Source organism: Panulirus ornatus, chromosome 12 (genome assembly GCF_036320965.1).
Source record: "Panulirus ornatus isolate Po-2019 chromosome 12, ASM3632096v1, whole genome shotgun sequence".
Lineage (NCBI taxonomy): Eukaryota > Metazoa > Arthropoda > Malacostraca > Decapoda > Palinuridae > Panulirus > Panulirus ornatus.
The window spans coordinates 62,098,106-62,117,449 of record NC_092235.1 but is presented as its reverse complement, the minus strand read 5'-3'; the positions used below and the strand labels follow the sequence as shown (position 1 = coordinate 62,117,449).

The 19,344-nt window shown below is 42.4% G+C and overlaps 1 protein-coding gene across 2 annotated transcripts; it reads right to left on the bottom strand.

The window, feature by feature from the left end:
• Positions 1 to 278: 278 nt before the first annotated feature.
• On the bottom strand, positions 279 to 12,978 carry LOC139752107 (cytochrome P450 2U1-like). 2 transcript variants are annotated; one of them, XM_071668002.1, is made up of 10 exons: positions 12,930 to 12,978; positions 7,650 to 7,870; positions 6,453 to 6,616; positions 5,413 to 5,552; positions 4,934 to 5,124; positions 4,379 to 4,578; positions 3,056 to 3,218; positions 2,244 to 2,424; positions 1,464 to 1,557; positions 279 to 566 (listed from the first exon to the last, which is right to left on the bottom strand). In XM_071668002.1, exons 2-10 carry the CDS (start codon positions 7,811 to 7,813, stop codon positions 373 to 375), a joined length of 1,491 nt encoding a protein of 496 aa, XP_071524103.1. In that variant the 5' UTR covers positions 7,814 to 7,870; positions 12,930 to 12,978; the 3' UTR covers positions 279 to 372. The 2 variants fall into 2 exon arrangements, with proteins under 2 accessions (XP_071524103.1, XP_071524102.1); XM_071668001.1 differs by having other exon boundaries at positions 7,650 to 7,882; positions 12,930 to 12,954.
• Positions 12,979 to 19,344: the final 6,366 nt, after the last annotated feature.

Below are 19,344 nucleotides of genomic sequence, written 5' to 3'. Positions count from 1 at the left end.
TATCATGAGTTATATGTCTCCTGTCGAAGTTTGTTGACCAAAACCTTTGACTTTTTCCTCCGTAAACAAATCGTTTTAGTTTCATGGTTACAGTTCATAGCTTGTCTTGAAACAAAAATCTTTCTTTGTCTCGAAACACACATCTTTCTTTGTCTTTTCATTCTAACTTCGTTCTCCGTCTTCTTATCGTTCTTATTCTTCCTCTCTTTCGTCTTCGTTTTTTTCGTCGTCCTCTTCTTTTTCTTCTTCCTTTTTCCTCTTTTTTCTTCCTTTTTCCTCTTTTTCTTCCTTTTTTTCTCTTTTTTCTTCTTCCTCATCCGGCCATGCACTGTCAGGAGGATCATTAGTGACGCCACACCAACAACAGCCGACCTAACCACCCTTGGCAGTTCTCTGGGTCAAGAGGACCTCGAACTCCTTGGGGTTCAAGGTGACACCACAGATGAAGTCGGTCGTGGGCACGGCATGGCCCTCAGGCACGCTTATCCTGTACTTCTGCAACGTCCCCATCAGGAACTGGAAGGTCTCTATCCTGGCCAGGGACTCGCCCAGACAGTTCCGACGACCTGTCGAAACATACGAGAAATATACATGAGAGAAGAAGAGAGATAATGAACCGGTCTTTATTGTTGCTGGAAATGACTTTGCCTTGAGAATCATTCTCCCTCTCTCTCTCTCTCTCTCTCTCTCTCTCTCTCTCTCTCTCTCTCTCTCTCTCTCTCTCTCTCTCTCTCTCTCTCTCTCTCTCTCTTCATACCTGTCAAAAACACACAACAGTACCCAGTTCCTACAGCTGTATGTTCTTCAGCTTCTCTCTTAACCCCTTCAACTTTTTGACGTCCAGAAAGCCCGCCGACAGCCATCGACTCCCAAGAACCTTTCTTTCCTCTCCCAGACCGACTCGGTGACTCTGGCCCGCCGCTCAAAGTGTTTCCCAGGAAGATCAACACAGAAGAAACTGACTCATGTTTTGTCCTGTATGATGGTAGTGTGTGGTGTATCTCATTCCACTGCTACAAACGGCGATGAAGATTAGTTATATATATATAACTAGCGACATCTGCAGTGGTTGCAGGATGTCTTTTAATATAATGAGTGGCATAGCATTTGCTCCATCGGGGCCCTGCTACCTGCCTGCCTGCCTGACCCCCCAGCACTGGAAGTAATTATCTGCCTATTCGCCCCCACTGGAAAAAAATACGTAAGACCCAGTTTGGGAGAAATTTTTTCAGGGTTCATTCTGCCATTTTGTCAGACCACTGAAGATTCTTCTTGGGACGCCCCCTTTTGAGTGAGGGAATGCGTTGAACTTTTGAAAGTCCCCTGATGGGATATAAGAGAAGAGAGATAGAACGGAGGAAAGGGAGGACCCAGAGGTGGGAGGGAGAGAGAGAGAGAGAGAGAGAGAGAGAGAGAGAGAGAGAGAGAGAGAGAGAGAGAGAGAGAGAGAGAGAGAGACTCACCGACGGAGAAGGGCACCACGTTTTCCGACCGGATCACTTGACCAGACTCGTCCAGGAACCTCTCTGGCCTGAAGTTCTCCGGGTCACCCCACACCTGCAGGAGACCAGAAGCCATTAGTTGACCCCCCCCATTATTTGTCTCCCTTCCCGATACTGTCAGCAGTCTGGCTTCACCCATTGTCTCGTGTGGTTATTATCCCTCATCCACAGTTCACACAACACGTATACATCTAAAGGCCCATGTTCTCACAGCTGGACCCACCTGTGCCGATATTGGCACCCCGGGAACACACACCCAACCTGGGTATTGACAAGAGCCTGTGTCAGCCATGGATCTGGCACATTTTTACACACACACACACACACACACACACACACACACACGGGGTTTCCGGGGTGTAGTGAATAGCAACGCCGATCATGAGTGACGCACGGATTCGCCCTGGATCGAATCCTGGGCGGCGGCAGTCGGCCCACAGCCAATCCCTCTGGGCTGGTCGATCACTACTGGGTGTCTGACGGGGGCAACACGAGTGTAGAGCTCTCTCTCTCTCTCTCTCTCTCTCTCTCTCTCTCTCTCTCTCTCTCTCTCTCTCTCTCTGAACAAACTAATAGTAACCACATATAGTTGGGGTTGCTCGGCTGGCCTATCAGACGATGCATATCCCCGCCTATCAGACGATACATATCCCCGCCTATCAGACGATACATATCCCCGCCCAAAAGACAACTTATCTAACCGCCATTAACTACCTCGAGCAACGGCCTTGCCTAACTGACCTTCTTATCCCAGTGGATCCCCCAGATGTTCCCGATGATCCAGGTTCTCTTAGGGATGCGGTAGCCGCCCAAGATGGTCTCTTCTGGGTTCCCGTGCATGGCCAGCGGGGTGATGGACCCGTACCGGAACACCTCAGTTATGAAGGCCTCGGTGTAGGGCATCCGGAGACGGTCCTCATACCTGAGGAGAGGAGAGAGGAGGGAGAAGAGCGAGTCTTGGATGAGTCGTGTTGGGCCACACGTGAGACGTGATGGGCCACACATGAGACGTGATGGGCCACACATGAGACGTGATGGGCCACACGTATGTTAGACAGCAAGTGTAGTGTCACGTAGACCTTCCAAATAAGAGACAAGTGAGAGCTTTGTACAGGCGATGGGATAGCGTTCCCAGGCGTGGACGTTACATAAGAGGGCTTTTTTTTTGTTTTTTTTTTGTTCCATGCATAGTGGAAGACATGACACGAGCAGAACATTGGCCCTAATGACGGAAATGTTGATCCGATCACCTTGAGTTATCTGAACACACTTCCTGTACATTAATCTACTGTGTAAATAACAAGTACAACTCTTGGTTAATGAAATACCTTTGGTTAAATGATGATGATACCAGAAATCAAAACCCCGTCATGGAGACATGTAACAAGTTACGTAAAGCCAAGTCCACTTGTAAAAAAAGAAATGTATAGGCACAAGTTATCAGTACTTCTAAAGCTGCAAGCAACACCAACATCACAAGAATCACAGGAATTCTGAAATGAATCTTAGATGCCTTGTTTACCACGAAGGAAGACAACGTCTGGTGTCCTTACATAGGGAAGCGGTCCGTCCCAATAGTGGTTTCCAGTTCACTGAAGAGTTTATCCTGGACCTCCGGGTGGCGCACCAGCAGCAGGAAACACCAGCGGAGAGTCGTGACTGTGGTGTCCAGACCCACGATGAACAGGTCACTCACCAACCACTTCAACTGATTGTCTGCCAGAAGGTAACGCAAGATGAGAAATATGACATATGACATATGATGTGATTATTACACGAAAGTGCACTTTGGGACTTTTCGTGTTTCATTTTCCCCGTGGACTCATAGGAATATATATATATATATATATATATATATATATATATATATATATATATATATATATATATATATATATATAGTAATTAAAAAGCAACTAGTGCACATGATGTACGTAGTTACCACATTAATCAGAACTGCAAATGCGAATGTGAAATCCCAGAGAGTTATGTGTACAGCTCGGAGCGGAGGCAAAACATCAAATGAGAAGTGGAGGACCCAGCGAAATGTGAGGACTATAGAGAATCTCTCTGATAAGCCATGTGTCCCAAGATAGACGAGAGAATAGTAGAGAAAGTGGAATTGAAAAAGAGAACCACAGTTAGGAGAATGGTAGCTTGGGTTCCTAGAGAACAGGGGATTGACGGACTTAATGTTCGACTAGGGATTCTGACGCGACGTTGGATAATCTTTTTGGCAGATCTGACGAAAGCTTATGATGATGTACGGGTCCGTAGGTTATGGATGTGACTGTCAGGATATGGAGTACTCGGCCAGCTACTAAAATCAGTAGAAATTACTTCTATTTCTGAAATAGTAGTAAAAGACTCCCTTTGAAAATAGAAATATGATAAAGAAATGGAGTGAGACAGGGAAGTATATTGTCCCCGCTGCTATTCTTAATATAGATGGCTAAGATCATCATGAAAAGTGAATCACCATCGAGAATCACCCATCACAACAACTCTTGCACAAGGTGATGGTAATTGCCACTGGGAAACGAGGAGAAAATCTCTTCAGGATGCAGAGGAAATAAGGGCAGAGAGTACTGAATGAAGATGGAGTGAAAAGTGAAGGTCATCAAGACCGAAGTTATGGTATTTGAAAGATAACAGGAAGCTAGAAGTCTCTCTAGCTAGGCTTAGGCTCAGAAGACCTTGACACACACACACACACACACACACACACACACACACACACACACACACACACACACACATCCCTACCACTGTGGCGGTAACCACTTGTTAGAATGCCAGTAATAAGTGGATAACGAGTGCGGTGTGTGAACGTCGTGGGGCTCGATGTGAGGGTGAGGGGGGGCGACTGATCATACCTGTTAAGACCGTGTCGGTGTTGCCTTGGTTCAGCTGCCGCCGCTGCTCCAAGAGATACTCGTACATGAAGTCGTAGACCCGGTCGGGGTCGTCCAGCGTGGCCTTGTGGTCGTTGATCAACTTCGTAAAGTAATTCAGACGATGAAATATATTCCTCCCCACTTGGAAACCCCTCGGCTTCAGGAAAGTCCCCATGAACCTGAAATGGAAAACATTCTTCCTCTCACACCTGCCCGCCCGCCCACTTTTTTTTTTGCCCGCCGCCCCTTTTTTTTTTTTTTAGCACGAAGAACATACGACTGAATCCTCTTGTGGGGGGGAAGAAGTCCTCACTTGGTTCCTCCTCCTGTTCCTCCATTTAGAAAATGACGACAGAGAGAAGGGGAGGACGATTTCTAGCCCACTCGCTCCCGCTCCCCTCAGCCCTCTCTTACAATCATGTACTACGACTTCGTTGTCAGCACGCAACAGAATTTGATTCGGCCAATCAATCAACTCGACGGGAAAGGGAAAGTCGAGAGGGAGAGGGGAGGGGGTGTTCCTCTCCCACTTACTGTAACATGGGTGTGTAGTTGAGGAAGCCGCCCTGCTCCACCAGTGTGAGGGATTTCTCCATGGAGTCGACGATCCATTTCAGTGTCTTGTCTCCCATGGAGAACCTCTTGCCCACGAACATGTGCCACACAATGTTGAGGACGGACGTGGCCAGGTCATAGTGTAAGTTGTATGCCCGACCAACGTTCCTCTGTCGATGATCAAGGACGGTTACGGTGATGAACAATATTATAGCAACGAGGTCCCACACGGCACCTAAAACTATTGAGGACTCTCATAGCATTTATAGCACCCTAGGACTTTATATGAAGTCTACAGCTATCTAGGACTCTCATAGAAACTGTAGCATTCGAAGATTTTTTTTTTCCTGAAGCCTACAGTAACCCATGACTCGCATGGAACCTACAGAGATGTCACAAAACGTGGACACTCATACGGATCAAGACGCCCCACTACGCTGCAGGGGCAGTTAGCTCACCTGCATGACGTCGAGGAAGTCGTGTACCTCACGGTTGACGTACGTCTCCACGGAGCTCTTGCCCATTCCGAACTCCCTCAGCACCTGCAGTGTGAAGCGTCGCGACTCCCGCCACACTTGGCCCTCCGCGTCAGCGATGCCTGCGGGAGGGATCGTCACTTTAAGCATTTGTTATTAGACGAGGCTAAATGACAGAAATACTGCTGGAGTTTATGACTGCTGCTAGACCAACGATTTAATGGCCTTGCTATGATTTCGCTGACCTTTCTACGTGAAGATATTTGTTTATATATGCTCGGATGACCTGAATTTGACACCAAGACGACAGCCAATGCAAGAGGGAGTGGAATCCAAAAGCCATTCATCTCATTACCTCTCCAGGCATCACGTTTCCTCAACCATCCCTATTGCACACCGTGATGTGGCCGTTTTCTCCCTCTTCTGCGGGTAATACTTTGACCACTGCTCGCGTGAAGGGGTCTACATGTGTCCCTGTCACCAAGGAGGGATTAGACCAGAGATACGCGCCTTCCTTACTCCTGTGTGGAGACCAGCCACACGAGGATGAACCGTTATAATGTCTCCTTTCCTCGAACAGGGTAGCATTGGCATGATCCCCCTTCATTCGTGTGTCCCTCTTCCTATAACATTTCTGTCCCAAAGAGTCAGATCTACAAACGCCTGCATGCATAGACCTGATTAATGTCTTCATATTATCCTTTTTCTCGCACGTTTATCTTTTCAGCCCAGATGGCCTTGGCCGGGACGTGTTTGTCCAGTGCCAAGTCGATCAGTGTGAAGAAAAAGATTTAATCTCCTTCAGAACCTGAGCACCCAACACCTTCTTGGTAAAGGGGTCTGACAGAACGGTTGCTCACCCTGTCTTCATCACCTTAAATCATATCATCATCAATGATCATCCTTGAGAGCAAAGCATTGCCACAAGGAGAACTGGACACTCACGAATGGTTTCTTGACCTCCGTGATGAAGGGCTAGGACGTTGCCAGCACCCTACCCCTTCCCTGACTATGGGACTCACCTTTACCGCCCATGATGAAGCTCAGGACGGTGCCCCTGGGTCGGTGGTTGAACATATCCCCTTGCCTGACGAAGGCTTGAGTCAGCCAGTGGGTCGAGTTGATGACTACGACCCGTCGCATCCCCAGCTGCACGCTGCACAACGGACCGTACACCTCAGCCAACCTGCACGGGTAGAAATGTGTCCGTAAACTGCACGATTTCAGTGTAAGACTGACGCCCATAGCAAGAGGAGGTCTCCCTCCTGCTCCGCCTCACCAGCAACGCGTGAAACCCTGATCCATTTCCAATATATTGCTTCAGGAGTAAGTCATCAATATAGCACCTCAGGGATTAGAAATCTTATACTGAGAGATATTGAATCGGAGAAAATCGTCTTTCTCGCTTTATCCTCACAACAAAATAACCTGTAACTATTAGTGAGAATTCACGTGGTAGATCTAATTAAAAATACTCCCTAAAGCGAGTCTTAAAAATCACATTAAGGAGAAAGAAAACGGGGGTTAAAAAAGGGGGGGGGGGGGGGGAAGCTGTTACCAGATAGAAACATTTGTTGATTCCATGACGATTTACCAAAGGGAGTCGCCCTGGACTTCAAGGGGCAACTATCTAACCCACCTGCTTACTGCAGTGCTCTGGTGAACCCTACGAATAACGAATGGTGTCTGGCTGTCTGAAAGTTGTTACTGTGATTATCATAAACCCACCTTTATTCTGCCATAATGAACAGCCACGACTAACTCTTTAATCAAAGTTACCACAGTGACAAATGAGACTCTATATCAAGTTCTAACCCCGTAACCAATATGGTCGATCTTGTCCTAGCAAACATTAGGAGTTGCTTACCAATAGTAGCATTTACCTTACTCTAGTAAGGCTTGCTGTTGCCTCAGTTGAGATCGTTCGTGTTGCCATAGAAGTGTTATACAGACGCTCTCCGAGTGGAGGACACAAGATCGCCGTTTCCCACGCGTAGAGAGCATCTGTGTTAACCTACCTGTAGGCACTCAACAGTCCATCTGTACACTTGACAAAAACACCTGAAGAAGGCATTGTCGAAGCTTTTTTTTTTTTTTTTACTTTTTTGTTACATAGAATCAGTGGCTGCCGCATATCCTTCATAAGCACACCCCCTCAGGTAAGGTAAACTGCTTAAGAGTCGGTCTTGCTAAACACACAGTGTGAGCGAGACACCAACCTGGTGAAGAAGAAGACGGAGTCCTCCCACAGGAGGTCGAACAGATTGCCGACGAGCGGGAGGCCTTTTGGTCCGGGAGGCATCCCTCGGTCGTCCGGCTGGTTAAGAGCTATGTAGAGCAAGACCACCACCAACCCCAGCAGGAGCAACGTCAGCCATGACATCTCCACACACTTGGGAAACCTCTCTCTCTCTCTCTCTCTCTCTCTCTCTCTCTCTCTCTCTCTCTCTCTCTCTCTCTCTCTCTCTCTCTCTCTGCAACAGAAAAAAAAGGTGGTGTTATCCGGTAAACAAATTATGTAATATATTCATGAACTGTTATAACTGAGCCTCGTTAGATTAATAAATGACATATATATATATATATATATATATATATATATATATATATATATATATATATATATATATAGTAACATTGTGTCAAGGATTTCACTAAGTCCGCAGGAACATTGGAGTGGAAGCTTCTGGTACGTACGTTGGTTCCATTGGTTTATCTTACTAGTTTGGCCATAGGATTGTACCGTCGTGCTAATGGATTTAACTGATATCAGTCCATGTAATAAGATCAATTTTTCTTTCATTAAAAAATATTAAAAATATTTTGGATATTGGTCGAATTTCGCCGCACATCGTCGAACAGAAAACGGCTAATCATGCGTTTTTCGTTCCCTCTTCAGTGAATAGTAATCAATACTCTCTCTCTCTCTCTCTCTCTCTCTCTCTCTCTCTCTCTCTCTCTCTCTCTCTCTCTCTCTCTCTCTCTGTTGATTGGGGCAAAAATATTCCTCGGTGCTCGATTATCAGTGGAATCTTATGACCTGAAGTTCAATGTTAACATTCATATGAGCTGTTCTGGTTGATTATTTGGGCTTTGAGGTCGTCTGTTAACTTGACAAGGTGACTGAGGCCGTCAACGTCAGGTTACAAACCTCGAACACAACTCTTCAATTTTCAAGCTAGGCTAATCTTTTTTTTTTTTTTTTTTTTGTTAAGACCATGAGCACCATCCCTGCATATACGACCTTCCAGGGTCGCGACCGCTTATTTTTTTTTTTATTTCGTAACGAAGTACTTTCCGAGCGTTATCCAAGTCTCTTGTCATGACGATGATCAAAGTCAGGAATGTAAATGTATGTTTCTTTGGGATCAAAGACGAAGCTGATGTAATTTGGGAAGTAACCTAATGAAGCTCGCAACGTCAACACATGTATAAACGACATAACATCCATCTATAGGATATGAAAAGGCTCGGGGAAAGTGTGCTTATGACAGCCAAAAGTCGGATAGAAAAAAAAAAATAAGTGTTCCGAATGTTTTATAGATACTCGAATCTATGCGTTGTGCCTGTACGAAAGGACGAGACGTTATGACGAATCGCAAATCATTTAACAGAGGATTATTATCAACGCCAGTCAGCAGTAAGTGTGGGAGGAGGGACGGGTGGCGCTATATTTCGTAACAGTCATGATTTAATTTCTTGGGCAAACGGATGAAAAAAAAATATACAAAGAAGATACTCGCATATGCCTGTGATCAAGTCACGTATTCAATCACGCTGGTCAACAACTAATCTACATCACACATGGCTTGTGGTGTACTTGATGTAGTTTTGGACGATGATTTCGAAAGCGAAATCCGTTTTCTTGTATCACGTCTAAACTGTTCATGATGTGATGAAAGCTGTATTATTGCGTCTGGCCCTAATGGCCTCCGTTACTAGCGGCAATCTCCGGAGTGGAGGTGCCATAACATACGCTTACCATAACAAATGAAATCCCTTTCAGTGGTGCTTGTTCCTACATTCGTCTAAGAGAAGTCTGAAAGCGGTGCTGCTTCACAGTGGGAGCAAGAAACCCCCTCCGTTCCTGTAAGGCATTCGTTGCAAATGAAAGAGTATTATGAGAACATGCAGACACTCCTAGATGCCATTAAATACAATAATTACACCTGGAAAATATGTGGGGACTTGAAAAGGATCGGCATGTTGATAGGAATACAGTCAGGATTCACGAAATACTGCTTTTGTGTGTGTGTGTGTGTGTGTGTGTGTGTCTGGGATAGGCGAGCAACTTCCAGGCATTATATGGAGTCGAACTGGCATCAACGAAAATCATACGAGTCAGGAATTTCGAGTGTCCAGGATAAGCCTCTGGTTGATCCACAAAATGATGTTCTTCCCCCCCGCTGCTCCACATAAATCTTGGTTCTCGTGAAGCAACTTGCAACAACACTAGCCACGAGAGAAGAGCTCGAAAGGATTCGAGTATGTGGTGGAAAATTTCCGAAGATCACGGAGGCCCAAGTTGAAAGATGGCATCTTCGTCGGTTCGCAGATAAAGGAACTCCTGAAAGACCACCAATTAAGCACACGTCTCGACAACTTTCCTCCACTTACATCTGACGAAGAAGGAGAACGCTTTCATCAGGTCATCAGCGCGTTGGAGCATCGATACCAGGGTTTCTGGAATGAAGGGAATGCTTGTAGATTACTACTAGATGGTATACAGGGACGAACCTGAGTCAGAATACCGCAGGAGGTCCAGAGCTCAGCGCTTATAGTTTGTGAAGGTCGCCATTGAAGGGTAGAAGATCAACGTTTGTAGTTTGTCCTTCTGGATAATATCTTCTTTGTATACCTTCTACCTAGAAATACTGAATTTCTACAATACAAAGTTTGAACTGGTACAAATCTTATCATTTTACCTTCGCCCATGCATCATGTAGCTGCAGTTGAAAAAAAGGATGTATCCGTAGAAAGAAAATGAGATATTGTACTGAAACGGACCAAAAATGCGTAATCTGCTTCGGAAAGGAGAAAAAGTTCACTTTTGTCGACCAGTGTAATTGATTGCCGTATTTACAAGTTAGAATCAGTTCAGATACACCATTACTGAGGCTTACTCCCAACCCTCCTCATGTGACTCGTTCGTGGTCATTTTGGATTATCCAGTCATTCACTCATGGATCGCGGGTGTGTCTCGTCATGCAGAGAGAGAGAGAGAGATAGATAGATAGATAGAGAGAGAGAGAGAGAGAGAGAGAGAGAGAGAGAGAGAGAGAGAGAGAGAGAGAGGATGATAGACATAATCTCCACTAGGCGCCGATCCCGGACGACGCGTCTGCCAAATAGCCTAACCGAGAGCTTAATCGTCTGGTTGCGCTTCACACCTATCGCTGTCGCTAGGTTATGCCTAGTCCCGTCTCTTCAGAGAATACAGAGCTCGTAGCTTATATCACGAGATATAATTCAGGTTATGACACCGAGAAGATTCATAGAGAAAGGGAAACAAGCGAAAGACTAAGTGTGTACTTTAGCACTATCCAGCACAGCCTATATTTATGGGTACAAAGGCTATATAGAAAACGGTATATTTTTATTATATTGAAAGTGAAGAGAGCAGTCTCCCCACAACCCTACCTTCTAGCTGCCCAGTAAAGGACCCGTGGCTCATTCAACTACGAAAATATGTCTTATTGCCGTAGCTTCCCCAGAAACACTCCACCCATCATTTGATACTCAGAATACAGAATTTCTTAAGTTGACGGGTGATGCTCGGTCGAGGCGGCATCCGGGGTGTAGAGAGTATGTTAGGGATAACGCTGGTACCAGTTTTTTTTTTTTTCTGTATGATGTCGTCCATATTCTCTTGTCTTGCTATCCATAATAGAACTGATAAACACTGGAAAGCTAGTGATGTTTTATAGTTTTGCCCTGTTGTAAGTCCTGCTAGGCAGAGGCGAGTTAAGGTCTATCAAAAGATAATTTAAGTACAATAAAGTTGTGAAAAATATAAGACTGGCTGTAGAAGCAGTGAGAAGGTGTATGATATAAGATAGATAGATAGATATATGGATAGACTGATAGATAGTACACTTGAAGAGTGTTCAAGATTTTTCGAATGATGTTTATAAGTTGACGTTGACGGCCTTAATGACTGGCAGTTGTTAGGCCTTTAGCCCCAAACAACCAGTCAGTAATCACACAAGCAAAAACAAATTTTCATCAACAGTAGCATGCCAGGATTGGACTTGAGTGAATCAATACAAGCGCTTAAAAACACGAGACCAGACCTTCTGACGGATAGCTTAATAACTCTTATTTCCAAGTATGTTCATCAGCTTCGTTTTCGACCAGCTTTCCACTCATTTGATTCTAGTGGTAATTTCAACACTGATATATTCAAATTAATATCGTTTTCAGTGGTCCACAGTTTAAGCTCATGATTTGCGATATTAGTTGTCACTTGACATTTAAGGAATCATACATATAATTTCCTTTTACTATTTTAGTATCTTTACGCTAGCTTTTATAAATGTTTAAAGTGTCTGTCGGTAATATTAAGTACGTCCCTAATTCTCAGTTCAATATAAATCAATTTTAGGGTGTGTGGTGATACGATTGTTGCCCATATCTTTCCAGGCCATTTCTCCTAATGACCAAAGTTTATATTTTCCTCGTTTATTGACGTAATTATGTAATTTATTTGTTTTGCAGTTTCCATGTAAACTTTCTGATTCTGCAGTAGACTTAGATCACTCTAAGGGAAAACAAAAAGGTCCCTCAGTTACATAAAGACATTATACAATAGCGTCACGTCTCATCTCTTGTAATAAAGTCATCAGACTAAATGGAGAACGTGCTTGTCGTAAGATTTTGCTTATCATTTACTTTCATGAGTATTTTACAAAAAAAAAAAAAAATCTTGCCTGTGGAGTAGCTTGGTTTATTCACTCTGTGCACAATTCTTTCTCCTTCTCTATCAAAATAGCGCCACTTAAGGCCGCATGTATCAAATGTTTAGGAATTTCTTGAATCATCACCTAAATCATGTATAGTAATATAGAAATGTATCGCTAAGATGTCTATATGAAGCTTCGAATGCACGCGGCGCGTATGTCAGTCTGTGTGTGTGTGTGTGTGTGTGTGTGTGTGTGTGTGCACGTTTAAAGATATGCCAAAACTAAGGCAGACATGGCTCGTTTTCGGGTGTGCCAATACTGGCATGTGTGTGTGTGTGTGTGTGTGTGTGTGTGTGTGTGTGTGTTAAATGTAATGAATTGCTTCATTCCCAAAAAAATCTAATCAGTTGCGTAAAGGGTGTGTTGTTGTCTGAATTCCCTCGTTTAATGTTAAGAACTCGTAAGTTAAAAGTAATCCCTATATATGTAAAAAAAAAAAAAATAGATATCTTTTTTAACTGGACCTATATATATTAAATTCAGATATAATATAACAGTTAGATGAACTTTGACAAAGGTAATGGGAAGGGTTCTAACCTGTTGTGGTATCGGAGAGAAGTTGATGGAGCGTCTTGAACAGCAAGAGCCCTGGCCACAGACTGCCCACGGTCGGCCAGTGCCACTACCACCAGCACATCGACCGTTGATTACCTCGCTAATCTCCAAAGCTTTCCTTAGGGTTGCTGGATCCCAGATGTTAGAACGAGATTTTACAACGTTAAAGTGAAACTAATATGGTCATTTAGCTTACGTTAGTATTGTCTTAATGTTCCATGACGTGGTGGAAATGGTCGTTTGTACTAACTTTGTGGCTGTTGATGAAATAAAATGTTTGTAGTTAGACATGGTTTTGATGGTATAGCAAGCGGTTTCTTCATGTCCGTGACCACTTTTTTTTGGTGATGCAGCCATATTTTGAGGCTTAGTTGATATTACTGAAAAAAAAAAATTTTAAGCTTAGCCTAGCCTCGTTTAGAAAGAAGAGTGATACACGATCTCGAGTGTATGATCAGCCTTTCAAGAAGAGAGATAATAATTTCTGTCTTTCCGTTTGCATGATTTGACACTCAAGAACTAACTGTAGGATTTATATAAAGTATGCTTTAGCCACCTTGTTTGTATTGTTGACATACGTATGTTATGATACATGTTGTAACTTAATGTCCTTCAGTTGTTAATAATACCAAGAAGTGGCCATGTCTACAGGTCGGGACCATGGGTCAGTGTTGTGATGCGCGTGCGTCTAATGTGTGGAGTGCAGGGCGATATAATAGCAAATGCTCGATGTTTTCTTTATGGTATATATATATATATATATATATATATATATATATATATATATATATATATATGTAATATCTCGTATTATACTTGTTCGCCGTTTCCCACGTTAGCGAGATCGCCCCAGGAACAAAGTTCTCTCACATCCCATCTCTAGCTTTCACGTGGAATACATCGAGACCAGAGCTCCCTGGTCCCACAGCCAGGCCTTACATAACTTTCGATGGTTTCCCCCCGGCCGCTACATATATGCCCTTGATCAGTCTACTTACGGTAGAGATCTTTATTACATTTTGTTCAGGAACACCGTAACCTAAGATACCATGGTCCCTAACCCTACTATCTAATTTTCATCTGGTCACAAATGTAACGTGAATCAAGTTCAGGGTAGGTTCTAGAAATGCCAGTAGGATATATTGGGTGCTGGCTTCCTCTGATCATGTGAAGATGACTCTGGCGGGAGTCGGCTGCTGACTCATCCTTAAGAGGTGATGTCATGTGATGGAGGATGTCACACGGCGGCGGATCCCTCCAACTATAAAGAAGTGGGCAAATGAATAGAGATGTATTCAAAGCAGACGGAGGATCGAGTCGTAGGGTTGTTGAATGTGTGTCTCCAGGTTGAATAACATTCTCTCTCTCTCTCTCTCTCTCTCTCTCTCTCTCTCTCTCTCTCTCTCTCTCTCTCTCTCTCTCTCTCTCTCTCTCATTGGCGGTTGTGCTGGTGTTGTCGGTACCTCGGTGGCTTATTTTTTTTTTTTTTTTGACCCAGGTTGACACTTCTTTTTCTTCCTACCTTCACTCATACGTGAGTTGCTGGGCATTGATGTGTTATACAAACAACCACTTATATAACAATGTATCATGTAACTCTTATGTTTTCATGACTATGTTTTCTTGCGGTAAGCCGCTTTGGCAGATACTAAGTACGCTTCAACGACCGTCTCGCATAATGAAAATTCTTTCAGCGTTTAAAGTACTTGAAATTTTGGAAACAGGTTTCCAACAAACAAACAAACAACAACAAAAAAAACTCCTGGACATTTACCACGTTGCCTTTTTATTGCACATCACTGGTATGTTGAACAAAAAAAAAGTGGGATATCAGTCTCGGGTCATTTTCAAGTCATTGTTACCTTGATCTTCAACTAATTGGGCCATATGATTTCCTTTGGTCATTACTGGTTATCGAAAACGGGGATTAGAATGAACACGTTCTCCTCCAATTTCAGTGTATATTCCAGTGAGTCAACGGGGAAATGAAACACGATAAGTTCCCAAGTGCACTTTCGTGTAATAATCACATCATTAGCTCAGCATAGATGACCAAGTCATTTCTCAAGGGTAAAAGACTGATCGGTATCAAGCTCCCTATTCACGACAGAGAAGGTTGGATAAAGCCAAATCATGAAGTTTAAAACTGACACATTTAATAATCGCCCCTTATTTACTTTCTGATTGCTTGTATTGTGTCCAAGCCTGCCCACTATTGATATAAAGAGACAATGTACAGAAATGAATAGCCTGAAATCAGAATAGCTCATTGTGATACTATGGCACATTAAAAAATAAGAAAGAGTCAGCTTGTACAGTATTTAATCTGAAATGATTCTTGGTTGGTGAAAGTGTTCCCAGACTTGAAGATCCACCTTCATCTCAAAAAAAAAAAAACCAGACCTTGGGCTTAATTCTAAAGACACGGGCTCGTATCATGCACACAGAATTTGCCCTGTAAGAAACTCTGGCATTCCTGACCGTGACAAGTTTCTTGGGTTGCATGACACGAAAGTTCTTCCTGACTGTAGGCGGGCCCACCGAGGGGGCAGGGTACCGGGACAAAATCCCTGGAGTCCCGGGTCTTTTTGTGGGACTCTGGAGAGGGGAGATGAAATTGAAAAATAGTAGTGGTGACCAAATAACAATATATATATATATATATATATATATATATATATATATATATATATATATATATATATATAGTGGAAAGGATCACAATTTTGCGCGTGATCAAGATATTCCTATGAGTCCACGGGGAAAATGAAACACGTTAAGTTCCCAAGTGCACTTTCGTGTAATGATCACATCATCAGGGGAGACACAAGAGAGAAATATAAGACAGTTGATATACATCGAAGAGACGAAGCTAGGACGCCATTTGGTAAACCAGAATTTGCAAGACTTTCTAAATTATCCATCTTCCATTGTCTCTCCTAAAGACTATTGTCTCCAGTGATGTTTTAAGTATGTTTTACACAGTGAAGTTGTTTTTAACCCAAAGCAGCAACTTATGACAACGAGATGAGCCATTTACTATTTTGATATACTCGACGGTTGTGGGTGACCGGATATTTTACTGGCAAATAGGTAATCAGTTAGGGAAACCTAGTTCGAGTCATTGGGAAATACAAGGCTAAACAGTGAAGTAAGGATAGGCTTTTCATTTCTATTTGGGGGTTGGTTGTTAATTATGGTGTGGTTTGGATGTGAAGGATCCACTGTTGTTACAAAGAACTGAACATCAGGCTTACTGACAGTTGGGTTTGCCTTAGGATCTTTGTTTCATTGGGTAGGTGTTCAGTGTTTGTAATTGTTAAGCAGCCAGTGATATTTCCTAGCGCTCGGTTTTGTGTGTTTGCAGCCCTTGCATTTTCTTTTGACAGGAGTGGATGACCAAGCCATTGTGACAATGGCATGCCGGCCATCTGTGAAGATGGATAGTCTATTTCTGTCATTGTCGAGGAGGGTGGTATCTTGTATCTTTTGTGTGAGGAGTTTGTTAGGTGGAAATTGTAAAATGCTTTGTAGATGTGCAATGCCACCAAAACCGGGTTGGAAGAAAGTTGTGGTCGGTTGAAACCATTTAGGATGTGTGAGGTCTATGTATATAGTATGGTTGTGAAATGGTTCGAGTCTGAGGCCGTGTTGAGTAGGTGTGAGTAGTATAGTTTGCTTGACTCTGTTGTGGATCGATTTTTCCCGTTTGAATACTAAAGACAAAAGTAATATAGAGATGTAAGAATTGAGGGATTTGGGTTGTTTGAAAGGTTTTCGTATTATGAATATGTTGGAAAGTTTCTCATGTTAGGGAATTTGTTGTGTAGTTGATGCCTATGATCACTTTTGCATCAAACGAGTCATGCAGTTTTATGTGAAACTCTGGCAGATTCTCATAGCCTGTTGTAGGACAGTAACTGCATTGCTTGTGTGAGAACGAAGAGCAGGGGGCAGTTGTTTCTGGATGGATTTTGGGTGGGAGTAATTTGCGGCTGATTTTTTGGCAGTGTTTCATAAGTATGTGTGTTCCTTGAAAACAGGAAGGTCGTTTGACTGGGTCAGAGGTGCTTCATGTTTGGGATATAAATACAAAAGACATGTGATTGAGTAAGAAGGGAAGAGGTTGAGTGGTTTCAGGGGGTAGGTGGGTATACAGCAGGATGTGTGATTTCACTATGGCTGTTAAATGTTTATTGATGAGGTAGTGAGGAAGGTGAATGGGTGGGCTTAGTTGAGGAGGGGCAGGTCTGCAGTCTGCCTTTCAGGTGTCATTTGCTCTTTGCTGATGATTTGGTGCTGGTGGCAGATTCGAGTGAAAAACTGCAGAGGCTGGTATCCGAGTCTAGGGGATGGTCCGTGGAGAAAGTTAAGGGTAAATGTGAATAAAAGCAATGTCATTAGGTCAAACAGTAAAGAGAAACAAGTTTGTTAGAGAGCAAATTTGATTAGAGAGAACTTGAAGGAAATGGAGTGGTTTAGATACCTGGGAGTGGATTCCTAAATATAAACAAGTTACTATTCTTATTTATGCCCTGGACTTCCTAAAACCTGTACTCCTGAAGTCCATAGATGGACCAGTGCATTCAAGGTTACTGCCAACTTGGAGCATACGATACTGCCAAGGTTACAAAATCTTACCATAATCTGTGGCCAGTATTCAAAAAATCCACTAAGAGCCAAAACTTACATTGTGCTTGTTCCTATGGTCTGTAGATATTTTTATATTCTACCTGTAGCTGTTCATGATGCTACAATTCTCCTTTCATTTTCTACTGTTATATTCAAGCAGGCAGTTTCTTTTTAATTCAGTTATGTATAATTTCACTTTGATGATCTCTTAAGCAAATGTTGAGAATGGTGCTGTTTGGTCAGAACAATTGAAAGTGAGGAAATGGTCAGCAAAAGACATTTTATGAAAGATTTCATATGGATCCACATGATAAAAAGGAAGAAAGTGGCATAAAAGTTATAGAAATGAACTTTCTGTCACAACCTTATGAAGACCCACCCCATCCTTACAAAACTGAATAACTGGAACTACAATCTCCAAAAGCAAATATGAAGAATTAAAACTTCAGTCTCCAGAACTGTTTAGTAGGGACTAGATATATCTCTCAAGTATAATCTACTTCATCAAAAATATCAGTAAACTGGATATTATCATGATGAACTCAATAAATCGGTCTTTACATTACAGCTATGCAGTCTTCCAAAATGCTACTAGCTAACAGGCAGTGGTTGTTTAAATGAAAATTTTCTACCATTGCACAGTATAAAATCCTTGCAACTGTATAAAACAAATATGTGGGATACTTATCCATCCCTATATATCGTAAAAAGTAGTCATGTATTAATTAGTATCGTACAGTAATAGCAATAATGAGGTACACTCCAGTTGTGATTCAGACACTGATGTGACAAGTGAACAAGTAGTAATCCTTTTTCTCTCCCTCTGTAATCAGTTGACATGTGACCCTTCATTCTTTTGCTTCCATTTCATCCACTTTGTCATTCCCTTAGTAAATATAAATTTCTAAAAATTATCTCTTTATGAGATAAAGTTTCTTTAAAAATGAAATTATATTGTTACACTTTATCACATCAGATGTTATGCGCTTGCTATACTTGACATATTAAGTTAAACTTACATCTAATATTACTATGTTAACCTTTTCATATCTATATATCTGCCAATTCTAAAACATTTTTTCTTTTTTCCTTCTTTCTTTGGGGATGAAATACAAGAAAATGCTCTTCCCTGATCCAACTTTTTTATCTTTTATCAATGCATTATCTTTTTGACTCTCGTTCAGTTCAACATAACAGCACAATCAACACCTAAGTTTTTATGGAAGACATGACAACTGTAAAATGGACACGTAAATGTATTGTAATATGGCTAATTCACAACAAATATTCTAGCAAAAAATGTAAGCAGAAAGAGTAAAGGCATTATGTAACTGACAGGGATGCTATAATCAAATAAACTACATAAGTTCTCAAATACTGCAGTGTCTCAAGGAAGATTTGAATGAAACATGAAAATGCATGGAGGATGGATGAAGGGAGGATAAAGATGAGCAAAATACACAGATAAGACAATGGAAAGATCAAAGCCATAATGGCAAAAGAACTTTGGAACTGCAAACATTAGCATGACAAAAAAATGTGATTCTGGTAAACAAAACTGTAATGATCACTGTTGGCAAATGGATGGTCAAGCAGAGACCACAAGTTTCAACTTAAATTTCCAATTCTGCACTGGGAGTTGGAATACACAGCCCCCCAAAATCTCGATTTAAATATAATGATTCAAAATCAGGTCATTCTACTTTGATACATATTATTCATATTACAAATAATATAGTATCTATATCCATGTTGGACTGCTAAT